The sequence below is a fragment of the Neovison vison genome, chromosome 7 (genome assembly GCF_020171115.1).
Source record: "Neovison vison isolate M4711 chromosome 7, ASM_NN_V1, whole genome shotgun sequence".
Classification (NCBI taxonomy): domain Eukaryota; kingdom Metazoa; phylum Chordata; class Mammalia; order Carnivora; family Mustelidae; genus Neogale; species Neogale vison.
Genome location: NC_058097.1, coordinates 202,801,266 through 202,827,845, shown reverse-complemented (window position 1 = coordinate 202,827,845; position 26,580 = coordinate 202,801,266). Strand labels below are relative to the sequence as shown.

The 26,580-nt window shown below is 63.6% G+C and overlaps 1 protein-coding gene and 1 long non-coding RNA gene across 2 annotated transcripts; one reads left to right on the top strand and one right to left on the bottom strand.

Annotated features, from left to right (window-relative positions):
* The first annotated feature begins 411 nt into the window (after positions 1 to 411).
* On the top strand, positions 412 to 4,791 carry LOC122914582. Its single transcript, XR_006385800.1, has 3 exons — positions 412 to 508; positions 1,751 to 1,875; positions 4,750 to 4,791. It is a non-coding gene; the product is annotated as an uncharacterized LOC122914582 (long non-coding RNA).
* Positions 4,792 to 7,909: 3,118 nt separating this feature from the next.
* On the bottom strand, positions 7,910 to 25,493 carry EPS8L2 (EPS8 like 2). Its single transcript, XM_044259908.1, has 21 exons — positions 25,370 to 25,493; positions 22,754 to 22,872; positions 22,614 to 22,669; positions 21,784 to 21,848; positions 15,167 to 15,328; positions 14,619 to 14,768; positions 14,474 to 14,553; positions 13,926 to 14,068; positions 13,767 to 13,837; positions 13,464 to 13,590; positions 13,172 to 13,260; positions 12,973 to 13,047; positions 12,626 to 12,774; positions 12,365 to 12,497; positions 12,131 to 12,249; positions 10,765 to 10,870; positions 9,924 to 10,037; positions 9,641 to 9,713; positions 9,291 to 9,471; positions 9,036 to 9,168; positions 7,910 to 8,920 (listed from the first exon to the last, which is right to left on the bottom strand). Exons 2-21 carry the CDS (start codon positions 22,795 to 22,797, stop codon positions 8,837 to 8,839), a joined length of 2,154 nt encoding a protein of 717 aa, XP_044115843.1. The 5' UTR covers positions 22,798 to 22,872; positions 25,370 to 25,493; the 3' UTR covers positions 7,910 to 8,836.
* Positions 25,494 to 26,580: the final 1,087 nt, after the last annotated feature.

The following is a 26,580-nucleotide window of genomic DNA, read 5'->3' as shown; positions in this document are numbered from 1 at the left end:
GCAAGCGGTCAGAGGTCCAGCCTCACCGCAGTCCTTGGAAGTGGTGGAGGACAGAGTCCGTATAGCCTGGCAGCTCTCGGGCGAGCTGGACTCCTGCTCCAACCGGACCGGGACAGTCCTACGGCCTGGCCAGGACCGCCGAGCCGTCCGCAGGGAACCGGGCTGGACGTGTGAAGGCGAAGAGAGAACGCCTGGAAACCAAACTCCCGCAGCGGTGGGCAGGCGGCCCACGACGGCGGCAGCGCAGAGCTCCGGGCGCGTGACCCAGCGCCTCACGCAGTGTCCCCACATCCCTTCTCGAGCTCCTCCTGGGTGCTGAGAAGGAACACAGCCGATGGGCCACATGGCTGACGGGGCGGGGAGGGCGGAGTGGGAGGGGCAGGCGGCGGGGCAGAGGTCAGCGGCCTGGAAGAGTCGGGGTGGCCGTCAAGGAGGCCTCTCAGAGAAGCTGGCCTTTGAGCAAAGGCTGCAGGGTCCGGAGAGTCAAGGAGCCTCCCCGGGGACTTCGGTGGGGCTGCGGAGCCTGGATGGGGGAGGGTGGGGAGGGGCGGGGGGGTCGTAATAGGGTTTGGGGTTTAAAGGGTGTCTCTGGGCCTTGTGTTGTGTCTGAGGGAACAAGGCTGAGCTGGAGGTGGTGACGACGGGCAGGGACGGTGACCAGGCGCCAGGCAGCAAGCTGTGTTGGATCTGCTGGCTGTGGGGGAGGGGCAGGCCAGGCGGGGGCGGGGGCAGGGGGACCCTCTGGCTTAGGGTACCCGGGTGCCCAGAGCAGAGCAGCTGGGGGTTAGAGCTCAGGTCTGGGGTTAGCCTGGAGAGGCTCCAGGTGTGGGCGGGCAGGAATGGACAGGAAGTCAGTCAGTCGGGGGAGGGGGTGTCCACCGAGCGGGAGAGCCAGCCACCCTGGGGGCGGGGACAAGGAGCTCCAGGGCCTCGCCGACCTGCCCGCTGCAGTGCAGGACAGACGGGAGGAGGGGGTAGCATGGAGTCGGGGCACGACCAGTGATTTGGGGGGATGTTACAGTGAAGCGAGCTGGGCGGGTGCCCCGGGGAGAAAGGGGCACAGCTGGGGCCGGGGCAGCCTGGGCCGTGGGCGGACGAGGGCGGCTGGGAGCCCGGCTGCTCACGCGAGGGTGACTCTCGGCAGGCGGACGGCGGGGGTGACGGGCAGCGGCCCCGGGCACAGAGGGCGCAGGGGCCGACGGCTGGTGCTGCATGGGGAGGCCCTACTGACGCGGGACGGAGAGGGCGGGGTGGCTCGCCGGGTGTGGCCTCTGTCCCTCCAGGCTCTCTGGGTGGGTGTGGGAAGGTGGAGAGTAGATTTCACCGAGATGGGGCTAGGCGGGGCCCTGTGGGAGGCAGCAAGGGCACTGCGGGGCGGTGGGGGCGGGTGCTGAGCTGGGAGGACAGCCCAGGACGGAGCGCTGACGAGGGAGGGGGTGGCGGTGGGGGTGGGGGCCTGAGTCGGGCCAGACTGGCCCAGGCAGGGGTGTGACCGGCCGCTGTCCTTGGCAACAGTGTGAGGAGCAAAGGCAAGAGAAATCCGGGAAAAAGACTGAACTTCCGGGGCGCCTGGGGGGCTCAGTGGGTTAAGCCTCTGCCTTTGGCTCAGGGCATGATCCCAGGGTCCTGGGATCAAGCCCCACATCGGGCCCTCTGCTCGGCGGGGAGCCTGCTCCCCCCACCTTCTCTCTGCCTACGTGTGGTCTCTGTCTGTCAAATAAATAAATAAAAACTTCCTCCTAACTCGCAGCCCATTGACAAGCCCTTGACACATGCGGGATGACCTTCCTCCCGGAACCCAGCGGCATCACTGTGAACACTTTGCAAAGGGCAAAGACAACCTTAGCTTGACCTTAGCCTGACCTCCAGGATCCTGTAAGTCTCTTCTTTTCTTTCTTTTTGTTTTTAGAGCCTTTTCTGGGCGCCTGGGTGGCTCAGTGGGTTAAGTGTCGGCCTGCCGCTCAGGTCATGATCCCCGAGTCCATGGATCGAGCCCCGTATGGGGCTCCCTGCTCAGCAAGAAGCCTGCTTCTGCCTCTCATGCTTCCCCTGCTTGTGCCCCCCCATCAAATAAATAAAAATCTAAAAAAAAAAAAAGATTATTTATTTATTTAAACAATTTTTTTAAAGATTTTTATTTATTTATTTGACAGAGATCACAAGCAGGCAGAGAGGCAGGCAGAGAGAGAGGAGGAAGCAGGCTCCCTGCTGAGCAGAGCCCGACGTGGGGCTCCATCCCGGGTCCCTGAGATCATGACGTGAGCTGAAGGCAGAGGCTTAACCCACTGAGCCACCCAGGCACCCCAAGACTTTATTTATTTACTTGACAGAGAGAGAGACAGCGAGAGCAGGAACACAAGCAGGGGGAGAGGGAGAGGGAGAAGCAGGCTCCCCACTGAGCAGGGAGCCCAATGCAGGACTCGATTCCAAGACCCCGGGATCATGACCTGAGCTGAAGGCAGAGGCTTTAGCCCACTGAGCCACCCAGGCGCTCCTCTTTTCCCCCCTTTTCTTCCTGTTTTAAGTCGGCTCCTTACCCAGTGATCCCAATACAGGGCTTGAGCTCACAACCCTGAGATCATGACCTGAGCCAAAACCAAGAGTCAGATGCTTACTGGCTGAGCCCCTACCGGCGCCCCACCTGCCTTAATGTATGAAGATCCCTTTATCTCTACCCAAGTTCCCAGGATACGTGTTGGCAACCGTCCTCCAAACACGCTGGCTGCAGGCTCTGAAGGGTCTCGGGACCAAGGTTTGCCCAGACAGTAGTCGGTGACCCCTCAGTGTCCTGGAAGCCTTGCTTCCGAACTCGAAATCCTCAGACTGACACTGTCCTGGCTCCCGGGATACGGTTCCCGCCGTCAGGACAGCTGCCGTCTGCAGGGAGCGGGAGCCCCGCGGGCGGGAGGGCGTGCAGGCTGGACCCCGCACCCCGCACGGTCGGCGGGCATGGAAGCCGGGCAGCTGCTGTGGAAGACGTCGTGGCGGCTCCTCCGGAAATTGAGAATGGAATGACCGTGCGCTCGGGCAGTTCCTCTTCTAGTTGTGCGCCCAGAGAACCGAAAGCAGGGACGCGTGTGGACGCGTGCACGCCCGCGTTCACAGCTGCTGACCCACGGGAGCAGCCCCGCGTCCGTCGACGGACGCGCGGGTACACGTGGTCCATCCACACACCATACTGTCCCTCGGTCCCACGGAGGGACACGCTGACACCTGCCACAGCTGGATGGACCTGGGGGACGTGATGCGGAGTGAAATAGGCCAGACGCAGAGGGACAAAGACTGCAGGATCCCACCCAGATGGGGTCCCTGGGGTCTCCGGATTCGCAGGGACAGAGAGTGGACGGTGGTGCCAGGGCCCAGGGGAGGGACGGGGGTCGGTGTCTCACAGGGACAGTCTCCGTTTGGGAAGATGGGAAGTTCTGGACACGGATGGCGGGGACGGCCGCACAGCAGTGTGAACGCGCTTCGTGCCCCTGAGCCGTGGGCTTAGAGACGGGGAGACGGTACGATTGATGTCCTGTGTATTTTACGGCGACTGGAAACGAAGACTCCGGGAGCGGCCTCGCTGGGCGGCCGGGCTCGGGCCCTGAGGCCGCGTCGCTGGCCCGCTTGACAGGGGCGGGAGTCACCCCGTGCTGACCGGCCCGCGTGGCCACGGCGGGGGCCCGTGTTGGCAGCCGTGGGTGCCTCTCCACGTGTGGCCGGCCCCTGTCTGGAGCCTGGGGCTGGGCCACGAGAGACGTGCCTGAGAACGCGTCTCGCGTGGGGCTCCACACGCCTGACGCAGACGCTCCGACTCACCGTGGCCTCGGCGCCGGCCCCGGATCTCCTTGAAGCGACGGGGCCCCTCGTTCATTTCGGGGAGACCCCGGGTCCCAGCAGCCACGGCACGGAGGCCGGGTTCTCCCGAGGGGCCAGGGCGGCTGGCGCGGCGACGGCCACCGCGACGGCCTCGGCAGGAGAGCGCGGCCTGGGGCGGCCTGGCCGTGGGCCTCAGCTCGGGGCCACGGCTGGGTGGAGAGAGATGAGGTGGTGGTTCCCGGGACTTCGCACCGACCCGGGCGCGCGTGGGGGGAAGGGGTGCGCCAAGCCTGATCCTTGCAAAGGAGCCAAGAGACCCCCTCCCCAGGGCAGCTTTATACGATAATTGGGTCAAAAAGGCAAATAGTCACTTTGTGCCTCCCCTGGGGCGGCCGTAACAAAGCACGTTCAAGGGCAGGGGTCAAACAGCAGGAGTGGGGGAGCGGGGCTGAGATCACGGCGTTGGCAGGGCTGGTCCCCCAGGTTGCGTGGCGCCCCCGACTGCTGCGGCCACTGCGGGAGCTTCTCACCTCGCAGGCGACCACGCCCTCACCTCTGCCTCCATGTTCCCGGGTCGCGCACCTGTCCACTGTCGTTACAAAGACCGCAGTCATGTTGGATTAAGGCCCAACCTAAGGACCCTGTCCTGTGTGAGCCGGGGGGTGGGGACTCAATCCAATGTCCAACACACTCCGTCTTATTAGGACACTCGCTGAGAGCTCGGGGCCCCACGGAAGGACACGCCCCACTGGGCCGGCTCCGGGGTGTGCCGAGGGTGGGTTCCGCGGCTGGAGACCCCGGCTCCCTGTCAGCCGTCCCTGTGGGCCGCCGGCGAGCTACATCCTCAATGATGATGAAGCCAAACTCATCAGCTCAGTGTGAAGTTTCGCACAGAAAATCCCTCCTCAGCTTTATCACAAAGACATTTCCCGCATTTTCTTCCAGGAACCTGATCATTTTCCCCTCAGAGGATGGTTTCCTGCTTCTGGGATTCTCTCATGCTTGTGGGGGAGGTTCCTAGTCTCCTCTCTCTGCTTCTCGGGACACAGAGCCCCCTTCTCAGTGCCGCTCCCCCCCTCGAGTCCTCTCTCTACCGGGGTCATCCCTGCCGAGCACCACCTGGTTCAGGTAACAGGTGCCCTTCTAGCCTCCGTTCCGTCTCCGGCCACTTGGTACAGGTGTGAAGGACGCCTAACCCTTGTGCTAGCCCTTCCCTGCACTAACCTCTTGGGAAATCAAATATTTTGAAAAAGTAAAACAGAAAGGACAAAAAAAATGACTCTTTTCCTTTTTTAAAAGATTTTATTTATTGTAGAGAGAGCAAGAGAGAGAGGAAACACAAGCAGGGGGAGCAGGAGAGGGAGAAGCAGGCTCTGCACGGAGCAGGGAGCCCGATGCACGGCTCGATCCCAGGACCCTGAGACCATGACCCGAGTCAAAGGCAGATGCTTAACCGAGTAAGCCACCTAGATGCCCCCAAACACTCTTCCTAAAGAAGCCCCTCCTGGGGGCGTTCATGGAAAGTGTCCCTCTTCAGTGGGGAGCCTGCCCCTTCCTCTCCCTCTGCCCCTTCCCACTGCTCACACTCTATCTCTCTCCGTCTCAAGTAAATAAATAAAGAAAAAAGAAAAAAAGAAGCCCCTCTTGGCTCCAGGCCAGTCCCGAGTGGGCGAGGAGGCGAATGAAACCAGCGGGTCGGCGAGGGCCACAAAGACATGCCTGTCCCTGTAACAGAGACAGGCTTTGTTGGTGGGATGTTTGTCGGCGGCAGAGCCGGGCACAGGGCGGACGCTGGGTGGGCAGCTCAGCCCCTCCTGCCCAGCGGGACACTCCCACGGTCAGACCCTCTGCAGTCCCTGCCACCACTGGGGCTGACACCACCAGACCCTCCCTCTTTCCTGCTTGCCCAGTCTGGGGTGGGGAGAGACCAGGTCAGGCTAGGACACAAATCAGGCCCGGCTGCATTTGAGGCCAGCTCCTCCCCTGCTCCAGGGCTCTGGGCAGGTGACCTGGCCCCTCTGGACCTTGCTTGCTCTTTCTTTCCTTTTTTTCAAAGATTTTATTTATTTATTTGACAGCGCAAGAGAGAAAGCGAGAGCGGAAACACGAGCAGGGGTGGGAGAAGGGAAGCAGGCTCCCCACCGAGCAGGGAGCCCGATGCGGGGCTCGATCCCAGGACCCTGGGATCATGACCCGAGCAGAAGGCAGACACTTAATGACTGAGCCCCCGGCGGCGCCCCTGGGCCTTGTTCTTTCTTTTCTTTTCTTTTTTTCCTGTGCTTTGTTCTTCATCCAAGCCTACTTTTACGGACCTGAAATCACCAGGATGTCAGACAGGGTGGAGTTCAGTCGTCCCCTAATCTGGTGGCCTTGGACAGGGATGCTGTCATGTACTCACGCCTACGCTGAAGGCTATGTGGCTTTGGCCCACCACACTCACGTCCGAGGAAGTGGTGGGGAAGCCTCTTCCAGGGGCCCAGAGGCCCAGCAGACGGGTGGGGCCGGACCAGCTTGGAACCAGTAGCTCCTGGGTAACGAGAGCTGGCCTAGGGCTGCAGGGGGCTAGGGAATGAGGGGCCTGGGGTACTAGGGAGCCAGGGGGCTGGGGTCTTGGAGATCAGCTCCTCCTCAAGCTGTCTGGGGAGCACAGTGGGGCCAGAGGGGGATGGAGCAGGTGGCCTGTGGATGAGATGGAGGAGGGGAGGGAGAGACGAGCGAGGGATGAAGCGTAGGATCTGGGGCTCCCAGGGGATACGTGACCCCACTAGAAGGGAGTGTCGCCAAAGCCCAGCCAGCACCACCTTCCTGCTGGAGGCAGAGCCCTGCCAGGTGGGGTCAGGATGGGGAGCTGTCCCTCTGAGTTCCAGTTCTAGTGGGCACCACAGGGCCAGCAGAGGCCCCCTTCAGAGAAGGCGGAGCTGGGGGTGCCCATCCCTGCTCCACAGGAGGGGCTCAGCCAAATAGGTCTGGTGGGAGGGTGTTCTGGTCAGGAGGCCCATCCTTCCGGGTGGTTCTGGGCGAGAGGGACCCGGGTTTCTGGAGGGACAGCCAACACCCAACCCCTCCCATTTCCTTTTTGGTTCTATTTCCCTGTCTGCGGGGTCCTGCCTGGGTCTGGGAGGATCAACCTTCCTCTTTCGGCCTAGAGCTTAGGGAGGACCTTCCTCTTCCGAGGAGAGGAGGCCATGGCGGTCAAGGCCCGGAGGCAGCCCAGCTTCGGGCGGCCGGGTCCTGGGGACAGGGACTGTCTGGCAGGGACTGGGTCTGTCCCAGCTGAGCGTCGGGGCTTCTGAGGGCCGAGCCTGGCTTGGTGGCCAACCAGCCACAGCTGAGAGACAGCCCTCTCCGTCCCCCAGCCCCACAAGGAACGACCTCTGCATGGTTGAGCTCCCATGCAGCTCCCTGCGGTTGAGGCCCCAGGAATGAGCCCTCCAGACACCCTCACCCAGGGTTGGCCCACCCGCTGCTTTGGGAAACGCAGATCAAGTTGTCCCCATCTGGCCCGGTACTAGGTGCCCCCAGGCCGCACACTCTGCAGCACGCAGGGCCGCCGGCAGAGGGCGCCAGAGGCCTCCTCCAAGGGCCAGGCAGGCGAGGTCAGGTGTCCTGGAGGTGCAGAGGGCCGCTGACCAGGGGCTCCTCTAGTCCCTGTCGGACACCTCCGAGCTCACCACCACCTCGACCGGTGCCCATCAGCACCCTTCTCTGCGGCACCTCCCTCTGCGTGGGGCTGAGCTTCCGCCTTGCCTCTTAGACTCACACCCCTGGCGGGCCCGCCCTGAGGTCCCGAAGACCTGGCTCCCCAGCCCTTCCGCCCACCTGGATTCCTTGGGCCTTCTGGACACTCGGGCTGGGAGAGCCACAGCATGCAGAGTGGGCATGGGCCCCTCAACCCTGCACCTCCCAGGGATATCCTCGGGGTCCGCTTGGATACACGTGGTGGTGAGGGACTCCTGGGTACCCCTACTGGAGGCAGGGGTATACGGCCTCATTTGGAAGGCCCGTGACCCGGCCTCTGCCCGGCGGTTCTTACAGAGGCTGCGAGTGCGGGCAGGCTCCAGGCGCACGGTGACCCCAGCCCATCTCCAGGACACAGACATGTGGCTGTCAGGGCGCCTCACTGGTTTAATGACATGGCTATTGAACCGTAGCCACCTCTCATCTCTAGGTGTAACCGGCAGAGTTCAGGGCTCCAAGACTCAACCACCACCCACACAGCACACAGGGCAAGCCTGGCCTTAAACTTGGATGGACAAAGTTCCCTCCTTGAGCTCTGCCTTGGGTGTGTGTAGGGCTGTCTAAGGTCCTACTTGAGTGAGTACGTGTCCAGGCCATCTGGACACCCCTTCTCGCCCCTGCCCCCCATCCTGGCCAGGGTGGAGGAAGTATAGCACGCACCCACCCCAGGGGAGCTCGGAGCACCTCCCAGGCCACCCTTGAGAAGCAGCGTGCTGGGTGGGCGCTATGGGCGATATCTCGGGGCGAGGCCCAGCTCAGAGCCGGTGGTCAGGTCGGCTGCCCTTCGGGCCCACAGCCCACCTGGAGGTGTGGAGGTTCAGGTGCATGGAAAACTAGCAGCCGTGGAGGTGAGGTTTGGGGCCAGGGTCACGAGTGCCAGGGGGAACCCCCATGTGGATGGGGGCCAAAGGTCAGGTCCCTGCCTGCCTCCTGGGGGCTCTGCAGCCTCAGGGAGAGGCATCACGGGAGGAAGGGGGCTGGGCGGGGCTGGAGAAGCCAGGGCTCTGGCTTCGGGGGCAGGGGCATGAGGGGCTGGCATCTCAGGTGGCTAGTTTGGTGGAGGCAGGCCTCGGGGCGGGCAGACAGGTGTAGGCTGAGGCCTTGTGGCGCCCGAGGACAGGCCTGTGCCATGAAGTAGGTGAGCCGTGCCCAGCCGGCACCACCCACCACCCGTGTCCGTGGTCCAAGGTATACACACATACAAAAATAATACTCCATGCACCGCGGCGGGCCTCTCCGCAGGCGCGTCTCCGTCTCCCCCAGCCGCAGGTGGGCCGGGCCCTGCCGGCCAGGTCTAGCTGTCGTCCTCCAGCCGCCGCTGGGTCTTGGAATGAAACTTGCTGATGAGCTCCTCCAGCTCCGACCCGCCCGGCTGCTTCTGGGGAGCGGGTGGGGCAGCCTCAACTCAGGCCCCGCCCCGGGCCGGCGGCCCCGGGCCTCCCCCTTTCCCGGCCACCCAGGAGCCCCGAAGGAGGAGGGGCGGGGAGGCGCACCTCCAGGACGGCCTTCTGCACGGTGAGCTGGCTGTACACGCGGATGCCCTCCTCCCCGCACACCTTCTTCAGCTCGTCCTTGTTGAGTGAGAAGAGCTGCGGCCCCGTCAGGATGCCCAGGTTCTCCACGATCCTGGGCGCGGGGCGGGGCGGGCGTGAGCGCGGGACGCCCACCCTCCGCCCCGAGGCCCCGCCCGAGGCCCCGCCCCGAGGCCCCGCCCGAGGCCCCGCCCCGAGGCCCCGCCCCGCGCTCACCGCGGGCTGAAGGCCTTGGCCTCCAGCCAGGCGCGGACCTCGGCCGGCCCCGACTCGTAGGTGAGCGGCACGGCCGCCGGCTGGCTGCGCTCCACGCGGAAGTGTCGCTGCGGCTGCGCCTTGATGTGGCTGATCTTCTTGATGAGCTCGTCGTTGACCTCGTCCATGTGGTGGATCAGCTCTGCGGGCGGGGCCGGCGCTCAGGCCCGCCGCGAGCCGACCCGGGGCGGGGTGGGGCGGAGGCCCTTCCCTGCTCGGGGACCCTCTCCCCGCTGCCTCCCCCGGGGGCGCTCAGGGCCCCGTACCCGCATCGCTCTGGCGGCCCTCATCCCCCGCAGGGCGCCTCTCACCGTCTTTGTTCCCTGCGAAGCTTGGGGGCAGCTTGTGTGTGGGGCTGGCAGGACCCCAATATTTCAGACTGGCCTGCGGGGGTGGGGACGCCATCAGCTTCAGCTCAGCATTCCTCCCCGCAGGGTTGTCGAGAGAAGCTGAGGCACCCCTTCTCGCCCCCGCCCCCCATCCTGGGCCTGCGGCCCCACCCCGCCGGGAGGGAGGATCCTGGGGTGTTGTGGGTCTGCCCCGCCCCTCCCTCTCCGCAGTGGGGGCGGCAGAGCCCCGGCTCCGGGCACTCACCTGCTGGGGGGGTGCCTCCTCTAGCCGAGTCTCATCCAGGATGTTGCTAGGCACGTAGCCCGCCTGGCCGCTGCGATTCCGAACCTTCCACCACTGGTGGCCGTCCTCCAGCACCTGCAGGCACCCCCCCCCCCAAGCATCACCAACTCACAGGCCTCCACCCTGCTGTGGTCCCCAGCGCAGGGTGTGTGAGACCCTCTTTGCAGGCAGGCCAGAGAGAGTTCTAGGTGTTTGCTCTGAACCCTCCCAATCCTGTGGGGAAGTCCTGAGTCCCCCTGGAGTCCCTGCCCTGCCCTGCCTTCCATCCCACACACAGGGGCTATGGTCCCTCCCTTATCTCCCCCCACCCCGCCCCAGCAGCATCCTGAGTGAGGGTGCCTCTGGCCTTTGCATATAGATCCCCCCCACACACACCAGCCTGCTCCACTTTCTGTCCCCCAATGGGTGGCCTGGATTCAGGACTAGCACCAAACAGACCGTGTCTCAAGGGGGCTCCAGGGGTGGGTGTGAATGACGAGCCCTGGCTGAGACCTAGAGGGTCCCCCACTTGGCACAGAGAACACCCATCCTTCAGTGTAAGCCCAGCTTAGCCCAGCACGGGGGGGCCCCTGAGCCCCCTTCTGAGATGCCGGAGACACGAGGCCCCTTAGCCAGGCTGTGCTGGGGGTGGGGGAGGGGCAGGCTGTGGACCCAGACTGGAGCCCAGGAGAAGGGGTCCTGGGGAAAGGGATTGGACAGGTGCGCCGTGTGCCAGCATGGGGTCGCCTGGCTCCTGCCTGCCCCGGCCACCACCTGACCTGCCTCTCCTGGAGGGGCCCCTCCTGCCCAGGACCCGGCTCACCTCCAGGACCTCATCCTTGAGCACCGACAGCTCGTTGGCGTTGCGGGCTGTGAAGTCATAGAGGATCCTGACGTACTTGGCCATGGCTGGCCCCGGTTCGTAACCCCTGTGTGGAACAGAAGGGCTGGGGTCTCCTCCTGGGTCTGGGGCTGGGCTGGGGGAGCAGCTTCCCAAGCGTGTGCTGCCTCCTGCTCAGCTCTCTGAGGTCACAACGGAGAGAGGCTGAGGCTCCTCAGCCGGGAATGGAAACTGTGACAGCCCCAGAGCGTCTAGGGCCCCTGCATGGAGGTGGGGGCTGCGCAGGGGGCGGGGGACGAGGGGGCCTGTGGGCATGGCAAGGCCTGCCTAAGGCCAGGTTGTCTCAGGGGCCTCCAGGCCTGCTCCCTCAGGGGACCCAGAGCCAGAAAGGCACTCAGGAAATGACAGGGTCACTGCCATCCCTGGCAGCAGCTGACCAGTGAGGGAGCCCGGCTGTTTTCAGAGCCGCAGCCTTGTGCACAGGCACCCACAGCGGACTGCCCACGGCTGCAGGGGCGTGGCGTGGGCGTCCTGGCCTCAGCACACAGCAGGCCTGTGGCTGCCACCCAGGCTGGGCTGTCCCCTCCTGGCCAGTGTGGCCCCCAGTCATCGAAGCAGCTCCCTCACACGGCGGGCCTTGGGACACCATACAGGGGAGGGAGCTGAGGCCGAGGTGGCCCCAGAGCCAGGACTGGCCAGGGGCTGGAGACCAAAGGATGAAAATGTTTCTTCAAGTGTGGTCCTAGGCCAGGAGCCATGGACATCAGGCTGGCTGTGGGGGGCATCGAGAGGGTCAGACACAGATTTCAGCCCCCCTCCCCTGCTGAAACAGAATCCTGGGCTCTGGCAGGGAAAAGAGCTTTCTTCCCGGATGCTCTTGGGCCAGGAATGAGAACAGAAAGGAGGCGGAGAGGGGAGGAAGGCTGGGCAGTCCCCCAGACCCGGGGTCTGTGGAAGTGTGTGCGGGGGGGGGGGGGGGGGGAGCGGCTGTCCTTGGCTCAAACCTTCAGTCTCCTTTTCTGGCTCTGAAGCTGGGCCTGAATCAGCCCCAATGGGGCGACAAGGTTGGTGACCCCACTTAAGTTTAGTGACTTGGTAAACTTCTAACCGTGATTCTAAGACATACGTGAGGACACCCAAAGAGAGAGCGCGTGTGAGTTTACAGGTGGTTTTGAGATTCTTCTCGTCAATTTTATGTTGTAAAGTTAGAATGAAAACCTGCTTCTAGTTTGGAAAAATGCCATTTTGAACGCCATGAACAAGGCATGTGCCGCCACCTGGTGCCCCTCTCAGAGCCTCCCTGTTTCTCGGGGTGAGTGTCCACTCCCTCATTTTCAGAGGGACTTACCTGTGAGCATGTGGGGCGCTCACTGGGGGAAGAGGGTCTCCCGGAGCCGGCGCTGTGGGCTCAGATACAAGGCTGTGTTTGGGGGAGTTTCGGAAGGATGATCGGTTCACGGGAGTCGGCTGCGGGGAAAAAGGGCCACCTGGGCTTGGTGTGGGGTGAGGGCAGTGGGCTGAGGAGGTGAGCAGTGGCGGAGGAGGGAAGGCCCGTCTGCGGTGGGGCCATGAGTGCTCTGACCTCATCGTCGGGGGCAGACGCCAGCCCCTCCACTTCCCAGGGAGCCTCCTGGAACACGTCCAGGGGTGGCTCCCAGCCGCTGTGGAACTTGGGCACGTAGACGGGCACCTGCGGCTCCCGTGGCCACTCTGATCTGGAGGTGGGAGGTCCTGGGATGAGCCAGGCCCACCCATGGGAACGGGCCCCATCTCAGCTGGTTCCCACCCCTCACCCAGCCTGGGGGCCCTTCCCACGCCCCCCTGCCCGCTGCTGCTGCCGCACCGGGGACGCGTCCATGTCTCCCCCAGCGACTCCCATAGCGTCATCTCCTTGGGGACTAGGTGGCCTTGCAGGAAGCCCACGGCCTCGCGGGAAAGCATAGGGCTGGAGACGGAGCGTGCGATGTCTGGGCCCCCACAGGTGCCGATGATCTAGGGCACAGCGGGATTCAGAGGAGCCCCTGAGCCCCGGACCCCCGTCCCAGCCGGCTCGCTGGCAGCACCACAGGCCAGCCACGCCCACAGCCTGGGCACGTGGCCCCAGCTGCCTGCCCAAGGTAGGCATTTGGTTTCCCTCCCCCTTTAGCCAGGGGCAAACCACCCCGGGGCCCGGCTCCCAGCCCCAGGCACCAGGTCCAGAGGTCCGAAGAGGAAGTGCACGAGCTCGGCCGCGCTGGGGCTCTGGATGTGCTTCTGCAGCTTGGCCTGGGGGTGAGCAGACGGGCGGGCGATGGGGCTGCCGACAAGGTGGGCAAAGACCCCCACTCCCCGCACTGTCAGCACAGAGGGACGGGTAGGGACAGGGGTGGGAGGGGGGCCAGGTACTCACCAGCAGGTTGACAGCCAGCTTGATCTTCTGAAAACAGTCGATGAACTGGGCCTCAGTGGGGGGTCGTGCACGCAGAGTCAGGACACCCTCTGGAATGGGGGCCGAGGCTCAGCTTGGCTGGCCTTCCCCGCGCCTGGGTGGGGGGCCTCGCCTCCAGCCGCCCACCTGCTCGGCCGATCTCCTGCAGCAGGGGCCCCCTGCCTCCTTCGCACCCTGTTCTCTCCACCCTCCCCGTCTCCGTCTCCCCACACCCCCCACAGTCGCTTGGGGGGGACCACCTCCCCTTCCGCACCTGCTGGCCCCTTCTTCCCTTTCTTCTTCCCCTTCTTCCGCTGGTTCAGCTGTTTGAAAGCCTCTGCCGCCTTCTGCAGCCGAGCCACGAACCACTCAATGTCGTCCAGGGCACAGTTGAGGATTTGCTGGGGTCAGAGTGGAGGCGGGGGTCAGTCTTCGGGGGCAGGGACTGCCCCACACACTTTCTCTTGGTCCCCGGCCTGGGGGAGGAGGTGGGTGCTGCCCGGGGGCTGGCTGGAGGGGCCCCCACGCGATGGGGACCCGGGCAGGTGAGGGGCGCCCCACCCGCCCCAAGACGCACCGTTTCCTTCTCTATCTTCTGAGCCAGCACCGCGCGGGGCTCCTCATCCTGCGACTCCCGACGGCGGAAGCCTGGACCGGGGAGGCAGACATCAGCTGTTCTGCCGCGGGCCGCCCCCACGGACCCCAAGGCAGCCCCAGTCCGGCTCCCTCCGCAGACCTGGCTCAGGGAGGGGCATCGGCGGGCCCACTCGGTTCTTCGCGGCCGGGGAGTCACCGCCGTAGCGCTGGAAGGGGATGGGGGCTGGGCCCCTGGGGGCGGGCAGGACCGACTGCCGCTGCCGGATCTTCTCCTGGTGTCCCCTGCAAGGGGGCGAAGGGCCGCTCAGCCTGGCCCGCCCCCCCCCCGTGGCCCTCCCGCCGCCCCCGCGCCCCCCCCGCCGCCCCCGCGCTCCCCCCGCCGCCCTCCCGCCGCCCCCGCATCCCCCCGGCCCCCCCTCCCGCCGCCCCCGCGCCCCGCCCCCGCCGCCCTCCAGCCGCCCCCGCGCCCCCCCCCCCGCCGCCCTCCCGCCGCCCCCCGCATCCCCCCGGCCCCCCTCCCGCCGCCCCCGCGCCCCCCCCCCGCCGCCCTCCAGCCGCCCCCCGCGCCACCCCCCCGCCGCCCTCCCGCCGCCCCCCGCATCCCCCCGGCCCCCCTCCCGCCGCCCCCGCGCCCTCCCCCGCCGCCCTCCAGCCGCCCCCGCCCCCCCCCCCCCCCCCCCCGCCTACTTCAGGGTCTGCGGCCGCAGCTTCTTCCCCAGACGGCAGTCGGCCAGCGCGCTCTCGATGTCCTCCTGCACCAGCTCGGCCTGCGGGCACCGGGGGTCAGGCAGGCGCAGGCGCCCGGGCCCTCCCGCCGCCGCCCCCTCCTCACCTCCACCTCGTCGCAGTGGAAGAAGTGGATGTCGGGTTTGTTCTGCTCCGAGTCCTGGCACATGAGCAGCAGCACCGAGGGGCAACGCGGCTGGTTGGGCACCGTCTGGCTGTGCCGCACGGTGGGCAGCGGGAAGTTCTCCAGCTCCTCCTGTGGGGCAGGGGGCTCGGAGGCGGCTCGGCGGGGTCACCCGGCGCGACTCCGGATGTGACCCCCACACACGGCCGGACAGACGCAGGCTCACAGCCACGCGCGCCAGCTGGGCTTGGGCCACGGACACAGCGTCCCGGGAGCCCGGCCTGCGGGCTGTGTGCCGTGGACACGGTCACAGACATAACCGATGGGGGACGGGGCACAGACCCGACCCGGACTCTACCAGGCCGTGGCGCTGCCTTGGGACAGCTGTGAGACAGGCTGGAGCCAGAGGTGGGCAGGGCGCTACGTGGGCTGGGGGGGGGGTTCGCCCGGATGCTCGCCGCCCCCCCCCCCCCCCCCCCCCCGCAGCCCTCCCTGCCCCACCCAACCTTCGTCCTCCGAGGCTGCCACACCTGGGTCTCCACGTCCAGCAGCCGCAGACACTGGTCATTGACCTGCAGCAGCATCTCCTGCGCCCACACCTTCTCCTTGAAGCTCAGCTGCACCAGCTTCCGGATGGCGTCGTCCACAGACACGATCGCCTCACTCTTGTCCATGATGAACGTGGCCAGGTGCTGGGGGTGGCCAGGGGGTCACGCTGGCGAGGGCCCTCCTTGTGCCCAGACGAGGGTCAAGGGGCTGCACCCCGGGGGCCTGAGGCGCCAGGGCCAACCTCGGGAGCCTGGGGGTGGGGTGTGGGGGGACCATCCCCTACCCTGGGGGTCTGAAGACACATAGCCCTACCTTAGGGGAAGGTCTCTGCTCCGCCTTACTGGCTGTCTGTGGGGGCCGTGGACATGCCCGACAAAACCTTTGGCAGCCGCACACAGACTGTCTCCCCACCTCATCTGCGGTGGCTGGGCTCCGGGCACACCGGCCTCCCTGTGCCCCCAGCAGACCTGGCTCAGGCTCACCCCAGGCCCTCTGCATGGTCTACTCCCCATTAGACTCCCCTGCTCTTCCCCAGCCCTGTCTTCCTTCAAGGCTCCGCTCAGACCTGCTCCCCCTGCCTGGCTACGGCGCATTCTCAACCCCTGACCTGCCTTGTTTTTGTTGATCACAGTCCGACACTAGCTGCTGGCTGCTGGCCTCACTGCTGTGGCCCTAGTGCCTGGGACGGGCCGGGCACGCAGCAGGCCTCAGTGAGTGTACTGGGATGCGGGAGCATCTGAACGGCCACGTGGAGTGCTTTGTGGGGTGGCCCTGGGGACCCCTGAGCAGCCCAGTCCTCCCCTTCTGGGAACCCTCCTCCTTCCTCCGTGCCCAGGCCTGACTCAGGCTCCTCCTCCCTCTAGGCTCCCCCGTGTGTGTCCCGTTGACCTTGGCTGCAGTCAGTCAACAGCGCTGAGCCACCCGGAAACACTGTCTGCAACGCTGGGCAGTCGAGGCCCAGCCGCAAAAGCACCGGGAGAAAGTGCTGGACGATTTCTGGTGACCTCAGAACGGCCTCACAGGGGCTTCCTCACGGGGCCTCCTAAGCAAGGAGGAAAATCCAGGCCTCAGAACAACAGACCAAAAAATCTGACCTAATGAAAAAGTAAACATTTCTGGGGCGCCTGGGTGGCTCAGTGGGTTAAGCCTCTGCCTTCGGCTCAGGTCATGGACTCAGGGTCCTGGGATCGAGCCCCACATCGAGCTGTCTGCTCAGCGGGGAACTGCCTCCCCCCCCCCCCCCCGCCTGCCTCTCTGCCTACTTGTGATCTCTGTCTGTCAAATAAATAAATAAATAAACCTTAAAAAAAAAAAAGCAACATTTCTGCCTGGAGAAAACACTGTCTACAAAGTAAAAAGAAAAATAAAAGTGGAACAAACAGTTGTAATAGACGCGGCGAAGGCTGATCTTAATATGTAAAAATTCCAACGCTTAGTCCAACAGCAACTCTTCCTCTGTTAAAAGCTCTGTTTTGTTAAGTATAGTTAGTAAGAATACCAGAGGTAAATGATTAAATGAATGAAAAACATCTGTGAATAAGTAAAGGATTAACACTCCAATAGAAACATCGGCAAACGAGCTGACAGAGTCTCCGGGAAAAGAAATAGAACTCACTTTTTAATACAGAAAATTGTGTGTCGTCTCATTCAACAAAAGAATTGCCAAGTGCAGTCTGACGCCCCTGCTTCTGAGGGGGTCAAGCGCCGGCCTTCTGCCTGTTTCACGGACCAGTCCAACGAGTCCCGGTGGGCCCCACGCGCAGGTTAGCTGTGGGGGAGCCGGAGTCCCCGCTCTGCACGCCCCAGGCACTCTGTCCTCACAATTCACGCACCCCTACCCCATTCGAGACCCAGTGTGGTCCTGGGGGGCGGTCCCCGCCGACCTGTGCGTCAGCAGGTCAGAGGGAGAAGGGGGCAGAAACATGCGGGGCCCTCCTGCGGCTGAGGCGGGCGAGCCCCGGAGCACACACTGTTGGCAAAACCTGACGCCGCTGAACCAAGCAAAACTATCTCCCTGGCTCCGAGACACGTCTCCGCGCCCTCCACGTGGTGGAAAACCAGCGAAGTGTGTTCTGCCCATAATGGGATTATAGAGGAACAGTAACAGAAATGACTAGAAAACCCTCAAATAATTGGAAATTGAGCAGTGCACTCGTACATCGGAAGAGACTTTGAGACAAATGAAGACAGAGCCCCGAGCCCCGAGCGGCCTCAGGACGCCGCGGGCCCCACCAGCAGCGCCAGGGGGAGAACGTCGCCGAGTGTGTCGCTGAGTGCTCACGTGAACAAAGACGGGGCAAAGAAGGAGTCGTGGGGAATCGGAAAATGTTCTCGACTGGATGGCAATCGAGGTGTGAGCGTGGGGTCCCTGGTGGCTCAGTAGGTGACGCATCTGCCTTCGGATGAAGTCAGGATTCCCAGGGTCCCAGGGTCGAGGCCCGCCAGGGAGCCCGCTTCTCCCTCTCCCTCTGCCCCTCAGCCCGCTCTTGCTCTCTCTCCGTCGCTCAAATAAGTAAAATTAAATCTTAAAAAAATAAAAGCTAAAGGCATGCGTACCAAATGTGCAGGATATGGAGAAAGGAGTTGGTAGGAAGGAATGTGCAGCCGTAAATGAATAAGTTAGAAAAGAAGAAATAGTTCATATCCGTGACCTGCACGTCTTCTGTAGGAAACTAGAAAAAGACGAGCACATGAGACCCAAGTAAGCGGGAAGAAGGAAGTGAAGAGGAGAGAAAAGTCATAACCAGAGAAACGGTACAGAAAAATCAACGAAGTCTGGAGTTTGTTCTAGAAAGACGATGAAAATCTGAAAAGACGAATGAAACGGATAAACCCCGCCAAGATTGTGGAGGGAGAGAGAGAGGGCACAAGTGACCAACAACAGAAAAAAGAGAAGGACGATCGCTACAGATCTCACATGCATAACGGTGAGTTCATAGCCAAAAACCTCCCATAAAAACCGCTATATTCAGGGCTTCCCAGGTGAATCCTAAGAAAAACTTAAGGAAGAAGTAAAAACAGTCTTTCACAAATTCTTTGTGACAGCAAGGAGTAGGAAATGCTTTCCCCACTCACTCAATAAGGCAACACCATTCTGACACCAAAATCTGTCCCGGCTTTACAGGAAAATTATAGAGCAAAACCTCTAATTAACGCAGACAAAATATCCACAAGTGAGTCCCTCCACACACAGAAAGGATCCTGCGCACGGACGAACGAGGTCCATCGCAGAAACGCGAGGGCCGCTCGACATTGAGAAAAATCAGTGTGACGGCCTGAAGAGTCGCAAATACATCTCTGTAAATTTGGAGAAAGCACTGGACAGAATTTAACACCTCTCCTGATGAAAACTCTCGGCAAAGGACGGAAAGGAGCTTCCTCACTCATAAACTACCTACAAAAATATGCAGCCTGCACAGCGGGGAAATACTGGATATTTCTTCCTAGAATGGGACACAGGGACGTGCACTCCGTGTTCCTTTTACTCCGCATCGTACTGGTGGTCCTAGCCAGGACGGCGAAGTTCTACACATACGGCAAGAAGTTCTGCGCTTCAGACAGCCTGACTGGGGTAGGAAAGTCAGTGGGTTCCCATCAGATTGCTCACGCGAGCAGCTGAGTTCAGCCGCACCTCAGGACACTCGGTCACTGTACGGAGATTTAATCGTTCCTCCACATGTGATGATCCGGAAGTGCCCTTCTATTTGTTTTAAAGATTTTATTTTATTTATTTGACAGAGGGAGAGAGAGAGGGAGGGAGCGATCACAAGCAGGCAGAGAGGCAGGTGGGGCGGGGGGAAGCAGGGTCCCCGCCGAGCAGGGAGCCAGACGCGGGGCTCGATCCCAGGACCCTGAGACCATGACCTGAGCCGACGGCAGAGGCTTTAGCCCGCTGAGCCCCCCAGGTGCCCCCCAAAACGGCTTTTTAAAAGACCGTGCCATTTACCACAGCTTCTACACGTCAGATACCTGAGGAACGTGTAGAGACACTCCAGACCCTTCCCGTGGAAACGGTGAACATTCTGAGGGACGCCCGAGTGACCCTGGCTCGCAGAAGGACTCGGGTCCGTGCGGCGACCTGTCACGCGACACCTGTTTGGTGGGACTCAGCGGACTCAAGGCCGGTCCCAGTTCTACCGGGCTTGGGGTGCCCCGCCCCCGCCTGCCTCTCTGCCTAGGTGTGATCTCTGTCAAATAAACAAATAAAGTCTTAAAAAACAATTCCAGCAGGCTTTTCCGGGGGCTTGGAATGTGAATGAAGCCCACAGAGCTGGGGCCGGTCGGAGGGTCTTCGGAGAAGGCGTACAAAGCTGCAGGATGAGACGGCCTGGTGTCAAGTTCAGTAACAAAGCCCGAGTGAGGGAAAGGTCGGGAAGCAAAGCATGGACAGACTCATCCATGTTCAGCTCCTTGGTTTTTGGCAAGGACACCGAAGCAACTGGATGGAGAAGGAAAGTCGTCTTGGTGTAAAGCACGTTGCTATGGGGAAAAATTAGCCGCGAGTCTCATACACAGAAATCAAGTTCAAGTGGGTCATAGACTGAAATGTAAAGGCCTCAACTCCGGTGTTTCTAGAAGAAGACACAGGGAGGACTCTTCAGAGCCTTGGGTCGGGCAATGACCGCGCACTTCCACCCTAAAGACAAACGCCAACAAAACGCCCTTCACCTTGGGGGAAGTGGATATGGCCGGACAGCTTCAGAATCACGCCCTTCTGCGCATGCGGCGCAGTCACGCACATCGACCGCGAGCCAGACCAGCAGAAGTTCTCTCTGGCCCACGCTTGGCGATGTGTGCAAAGGGTCCCACCTGCCAGCAGGTGCGGTTGTGCGCACACGTGTCCAGAAGCAGGGCCACCCGCCGGGTCCCCAGGGGCTAGCATGGCTGGGGGAGATGTTCCTTGCAGCCGAGAGCTTAGAGAAACCTCATCCTACACATGCGTTTTCTTGAAAGAAGTCCACCCAGCAGAACAAAGGTGTTCTAATATGAATTCCACGACCGGAGCAGCGCGGGGAGAGAGGGGGATTCTCCAAAAGCAGAACCCGAGGGCCAAGGGACAGAGTGGTGTTGCTGGATGGCGCACGGGGAACACGGTGGCCGCCAAGATCAGCGGCAGTGCGTTCCGGGGTGAAGGAGCTGCTGTGTCCCGGCCAGGTGGGTGACGGCCCCAACCTGAACGGCCGGCCACGCCCTCCCCTGTGGCACACTAACTTAGAAAACAGGAAAACAAACCTGTGAGGCTTGGCAGCCCCCCATTGCCAGGGGTGGGTCTGATCTTGCTCCCACCTCCTACCCTCTCTGTGTGCCTTGGTTTCCTCACCTGGGAGGGGCAGGCAAAGCCCATCCACTCCCCCAGCCCTGCCAGCTGCTGGACAAGCAGGAGAGGTAACCCTGGGCTGGGGTCTCTCCACACGTCAGCTTGGAGCAAAGTCCAGAAGGGCAACGTTGCCCCACCCCCGAGAGGGGCGGCCGAGCTACCTGGAAGGAAGGGGACGAAGCTGACCTGTCCCCACCCCGTGCCCTGCCCTTCGACCCTGAGCCAGCAGATGCCTGGCAGGAAGGGGTGCTCGCTCAACACAGCCCAATTCCGGAGCCTCCGGACTCCCAGGGTCTCTGTGGCCCCACATTCAGATCAGGAACCTGACACTCAGAAAGCGGCGACTTGGGTTTGGGGGTTCTGTGGGGAGGGAAGTGCTCATCTTCCTGGTCCGGGCCCCCCTTCCTGACCAAGGACTCCTCTTCCTGATCCAGGGCCCCCCTTCCTGGCTCAGGGTCCCCCCTATTTCCTGGTCCAAGCCCCCCCGTTCCTGGTCTAAGGCCGCCCCCCCTCCCTCCTCAGCCCTTCTGAGCCCTGCTGTCCTACAGGCTGGGACAGTGGCCAACAACCAGGAAGGTCATTGGGTGGCTCAGTTGGTTAAGCAGCTGCCTTCGGCTCAGGTCATGATCCCAGCGTCCTGGGATCGAGTCCCACATCGGGCTCCTTGCTCAGCGGGGAGCCTGCTTCCCTCTGCCTCTGCCTGCCTCTCTGCCTGCCTGTGCTCGCTCTCTCTCTCTGACAAATAAATAAAAAATCTTTAAAAAAAAAAAAAAAACACCTTTCCTGAGTTCTAAGTGTGAATCAAAGCTCACCCAGGGTGAAAACCCTTCTGAGCTGGCCGCTGGTCTGGAGTGTGGCTATGAGTCCGGACCCTCCCAGAGTCCATCTGAACTGGCTTTCCCTGCACGGCCTCACTAAGCGTGTCTGTGTCCTGTCTTCTCCGTGCTAATCCAGTTTCTTGTCTGGGGCCAGTTTCCTTCCCACAGGGCTCTCCCACCTGAGTGCTGCCAGACTGCACCCAGGCCTTGTCCTTGCCTGGCCTGTGCTGGCCACTGGCAGCTTCATTCCCCTGAAACAGCTCCACGGCTCTCATGGCCCCCAGACTGTGACCTTCCCAGGATTGGAGGGCACCCCCTACTGTGGCTGATCCTTGGACAGGTGTGGGGCAGTCCCTGGCTCTGGCTGCCTGCTGTGGGAGTGGGAAGCTGGGCTGTCTTCTTGTGCCTCAGTTTCCCCATCTGCCCAGGGACTCTGGGGGTGCTCCTTGGGGGCTGGCCTCACCTGGACGTGGTACTGGGAGGTCTCGTGCATGATGATGTTGGAGTTGGAGTACTTCTTCCTCTGTTCTGAGCAGGGGTCACCAGTCACTCACACCAGAGCCAGAGGGCAGGCCCCAAGCCCTGGTACAGGTGGGACTGGACGCCCTGGTTGGGCCACAGGGAGGGCCGAGTGGAGGCGAGGGGTGCTGCCGCCAGGAGGACTCGAGGGGGTGAAATGTGAGGGACCTTCTGGGCAGAGCGAAAACCTCCCTCTGCCCCCAGAATGGCCCCCGGGAAAGGACCCCCAGCTCCCTCTGCCCCCAGGACCCCTTTGCTAGGGGTCGGTCCCAGGGGGGCTGGAAGAGGCTGAGCATCTCCTCCCAAGGAGGCTCCTTGCCTACCTTCCCGGGCAAGTGTCCAGTCCCGGGCATCCCCGCCTCCAAGAGCCGGGAGCTAACATCTCCCGGCCCCTCCCCGGGGCTCCTCACTTTCCAGACAGGGCACACAAGTGAGCCTAGGGGGAGGGGCAGAGCGGGGCGAGGTGGGGCTGGCCAGGCTCCGCCCCCTCAGCCGCCTGGCGCTCGGTCCAGCCGAAGCCGCGCCCCTCGGGCTATCGGGTTGCAGCGAAGAGCACTGCCCAATCAATATTGATGGTCCCTGAATTATTAGTAAAGGCCTCTCTCCTTACAGCGAGGGAGGGAAGGAGGGACCTGAGCAGCTGTTGCTTCTTGAGGGTCCAGGGACCTCCTTTGGGCACTGAGGGCTGACCTGCCTCCCTCTGGTGGGGGCCTGGCGCAGCTTGGGAGAGGGGAGTGGGCGAGACCCCACAGCCCATCCTCCAGCCTCACTCACCAAACAGGTCCTTGGCACTCATCTTGGCCACACCGTCAGACCGGCCCAGGCTGCCACTGCAGGGGAGGGGCTGTTGAGGGCGAGGCCCACCCCGCACCCCTCCCTGGGGACTGCTCAGTGGGTCGGGGGTGGGGACTCACTTGGCAGCACCCGGGCAGCAGCTCACGGACCCCAGCTGGCTCATGGCGGCGTTGGTGGTGGCTGGCGATGGAAAGGCGGCCCTGTGGCTGGAGTCCAGGACCTCGTGCCGGACCCACACCTGAGTGGAGACCGCAGCCGAGCTGACACCTCCCCGGGGCCTGGAGGGGGGCCTCACAGCTCCCAAGGCTTGATCTCTTCCGCCCGCCCAGATCCAGAGGCTGCGGCCCTGATGTCCTCCCCAGGTTCCCCAGGGTGCTTGGGCAGGGTGTCCTCAGGGAGCAGAGTTCTGCCTCCTGGCCACAGCAGGACCTCCGGGCCCAGGTCGCAGCTGGCAGACATGTACCCCAGGGTGGGCCTGCAAGGACAGTGTCCTGGGGCTCTGAAAGGGGACCTGGGAGAGGAACCACTTCCAAGCAGAGGGAACTCACGTTCAAAGGCCCTGAAGCAGGTGGGAGCCAATACCAGAGGAAAGCAGCACAGTATGAGACTGGCCCCTGGAGGGCGTTGGGGTGAGGGACGGGGAGGGAGGTTGGGGACCCAGAGCCCAGAACAAAGTCTAGAGGGAGCATACCCTCTGGGTGGTGAGCAGACCTGGCCCCTCTGGGCCAGGCTAACATGTCCGGTGGGGTCTGTGTCCCCTGGGGACCTCTGACAAGGCTGTCCCTCTGTATGTAGGGTCAGCCAGAGTGGGTGGTCCCAGGCCAGGGGAATGGGTATCTAGGGTTCCTTCTGGTTTGACCACGTCTTACTGACAAAGAGGGTTTCCGGGAGGTGTGAGAGGCCTGGGGGCTTTAGACCACCCCCTCCCATGTGCCCCCGAGGGTCCTGGCTCTCTGAGGGTGAGTGGGAGTAGAGGCTTGGCCAGGTTCCTGTGATCACCCGTCTGTGGAGAATGTCCGGAATGCTCATGACCTCAGCGAGAGAACCGAGTGTTTGCTTAATGGGATTCCTGACGGGCTGAGCCAAGGGCACTGGGCACGTGTGTCTGGGTACACACACACCTGGGCAGAAAAACTAGGCCCCCGGGCACACACAGCCACACACAGGCTGTGACATACAGCCCCCCTCCTTGGGGCGCCTAGGCCAGGCATAGCCATGAACCCATGGCCTTCAACTCCCTGGAGCAGGGTGAGGGCCCAGCATAGCCAGCCACAGATGTGAGTCCAGGTGCTGGCGTCTGGGGTGGGGAGCAACTGGGGGAGGGGCCGCCACAGGCCCAGTCCGGTCTGGCAACTGGGGCAGGGGAGCCATGTGGGCCCCAGGGATCGGGACCAGCCCAGGGCCCAGGCCGCACTTTGGTTTTCCTGCGGCCATCTTCCGGGTACGGAGGGAGGGCCCAGCATGGTGCCTAGTTGGGCTGTGGTGGAGGCCCCAGTAGGGCAGGGAGGGTGGAGGGACCAGCTCCAAGTTCAAATTCCAGCTCACAGCCAAGTGACCTTGGGGAGGAGTCGGCTTAAGGCCCAGCAGGAGCCGGGTGGAGCCCTGGAATGGGGGAACCCCTCTGGCCCTGGCTCTGCCCCGTTTGGGAGCCTCCTGCTGGGGAGGGCCCAGCCTGGCTGGTAGGGAGGGCTAAGCCTGGGTGGGGAAGGGGTGGGCTCCAGGTGCGCTGGGGAGGCAGGCACAGGGGATCCGACAGACTGGGCGGGGCGGCATGCTGAGGCGCTGAGGCGCTGAGGCCCCGTCCTGTTCTAGTCCTAGGCGGCCCCAAGAGAGGCCCTCCTGGCAGGGCCCTCCCCCCACTCCTCCCCAAAGGGGCTGGGGAAGCCATGCAGGGGTAGGGAAGGAGAGGCGCCCCCAGCTGGGCCCTGGCTCACTGCTGGGGCTGACTACCCCTGGAGCTGGGGCAGAGGTGGTCTTCGGGTGCACCTCAGAAACACCATACACCTGCCTACCCTCCTCCCCTGCCACCAGGGACACCTTCCCACGCAGGGGTGGCCCCCGGCCAGCCTGGCCCAGGGAGAAGGAACCTGGGGGAGCCTCAGGTCCGGCACACACAGGCCTCCTGCAGCCCAGCACACAGCCTCCTCCTCCCTGAAACTCCCACACCCCTTGACCCAGAACTTGACCCTAGCCTGATGCTTCTCTGGCCCTGGATTCCCTCCTGGCTCAGCCAGCCAGGAAGTGCCTCCCTACCCGACCCACAGGGAGCCACTGGCCGCAAAGGAGGCCTCAGCCTGTCCCGTGGAAGGGGGTTTGGGACCTTCCAGGGGAGGGGGAGAAGCCGCTTCCCACCCCCTTCGCTGGAGGAAGGGGTTCCGTCCGCCGAGCCCCAGGGCTGGGAGGGGGCCGGCTGACTCAGGGGCCACTGCCTTTAAAAAGTCCCTGCGCACCGGCACCGCCCCAGGATCAGGCCGGGCAGAGCAGGCCGCAGCGGGACCAGGCTTCTGGCCGCAGGTTCCGCGCAGCCCTATCGCACCCCTGTCGTTGCCTCCTGCACTCCGGCCCGGCCCGGCCCACAGACTCCGGCCAGAGCCCCCATCGCACGGCCGGCTGGGGAAACTGAGGCCGAGTCAGACCGCCGTCTGTCCGCAGGGATTCTGGGTCGCTCCTCCGCCAAAGCGCCGGCGGGTGCCCGGCAGGGCGGGGTGGGCAGGTGGAGACCGTGGGGCGCTCACCTGCTCCTCGCGGCCCCGCGATCGCGCAGCCCGTGGGTCCCCTTGTCCGCGCGTCCGTCCGCCCGTCTGTCGGCTTCTCGCCTGGGCGCCCGGGCTCGGCAGCGGGAGGGACGCGCGGCTGGGCCGGGCCAGGGCGGGGCCGCGGGGAGGAACCTGAGCGGCAGGTTAGAGACCCGGGAGCCCGCGGGCGCGGTGGGCGGGGCGGGGAAGGGGGGGGGCGGACGAGGACGCCCCGCCCCTCGGCCTCGGCCCCGCCCCCCGGGGCTCCCTGCTGACGGTCCCTAACGCCCGCCCCGAGGGCCCCCTGGAGACGCAGACCCCACCCCCAGAGCTGGGGTTCCCATGGACGGGTAGGCGGATCGGGAGCCCCTCACCCACGGGGATGTGCCGGGCGATCTAAGATCTAACCAAGGCAGGCCTCGCTGCGCCCCGGCAGCCGCCAGGTATCCCTTGCCAGGTGTCCCCAAGCCTCAGCTGCCGAAGCAGAGAGTGGCCTACCCTGGGCGCCAGGCCCCAGGGCAGAATCCCCTCTTCGGCCGGCGCCTCTGGTCTGGGGAAGGGCTAGCGTCAGGCTTCATTGTGAGTGGGCGTCACAGGCAGGATCGGAGGCCAGAGACCCGGGAGCCCTGTGCTCCCAGCACCCCAGGCAGGAGAGGTTTCTCCTCCACGATCCAGGAGACCCTAGTCTTTCTGTGCTGCCCCAGTCCAGCGTGGGCAACCCCCCCCAGGGATGGGGTGTCTGATGGGAGGGTGGGGATGCCTGCGGCCTAGGCTGTTTGTTCAGTGCTGCCAGGGCGGAGAACAGGTATGGGAGGGCACTCCAGGCTGGGGCTCCCTCCTTAGGCCCAGGCCCCACCCCCTGCCCACAGCGAGGGTTGGGGCGGGAAGTGGGTATCCTTCTTCCAATCTGACTCCCCCTGTCTCAGCCAGCTGGCCAGGGAGGAAGGAGAGAAAGGGCAGAAGGCAAGTCCAGGCAGTGGTGGGCACCCCCAGGCGTGTGCAGAGACCCAAAGGTCTGGCTACTGTTCCTGGGGTGGGGGTGGAAAAAGGCGCAGGGTCCCAAGGGCAGCAGGCCTTTGTTTACCGTGGCTGACACAGAGCACTTCCTGGGGACCCCCCTGAGGGAACGGAGCCCCCCCTCCAGCCCCAGGGCGGGTCTCCCCTCCACCTGTCTGAGGCCTCACAGGTGAGCTCCTGGAGTGGTGCAGGAA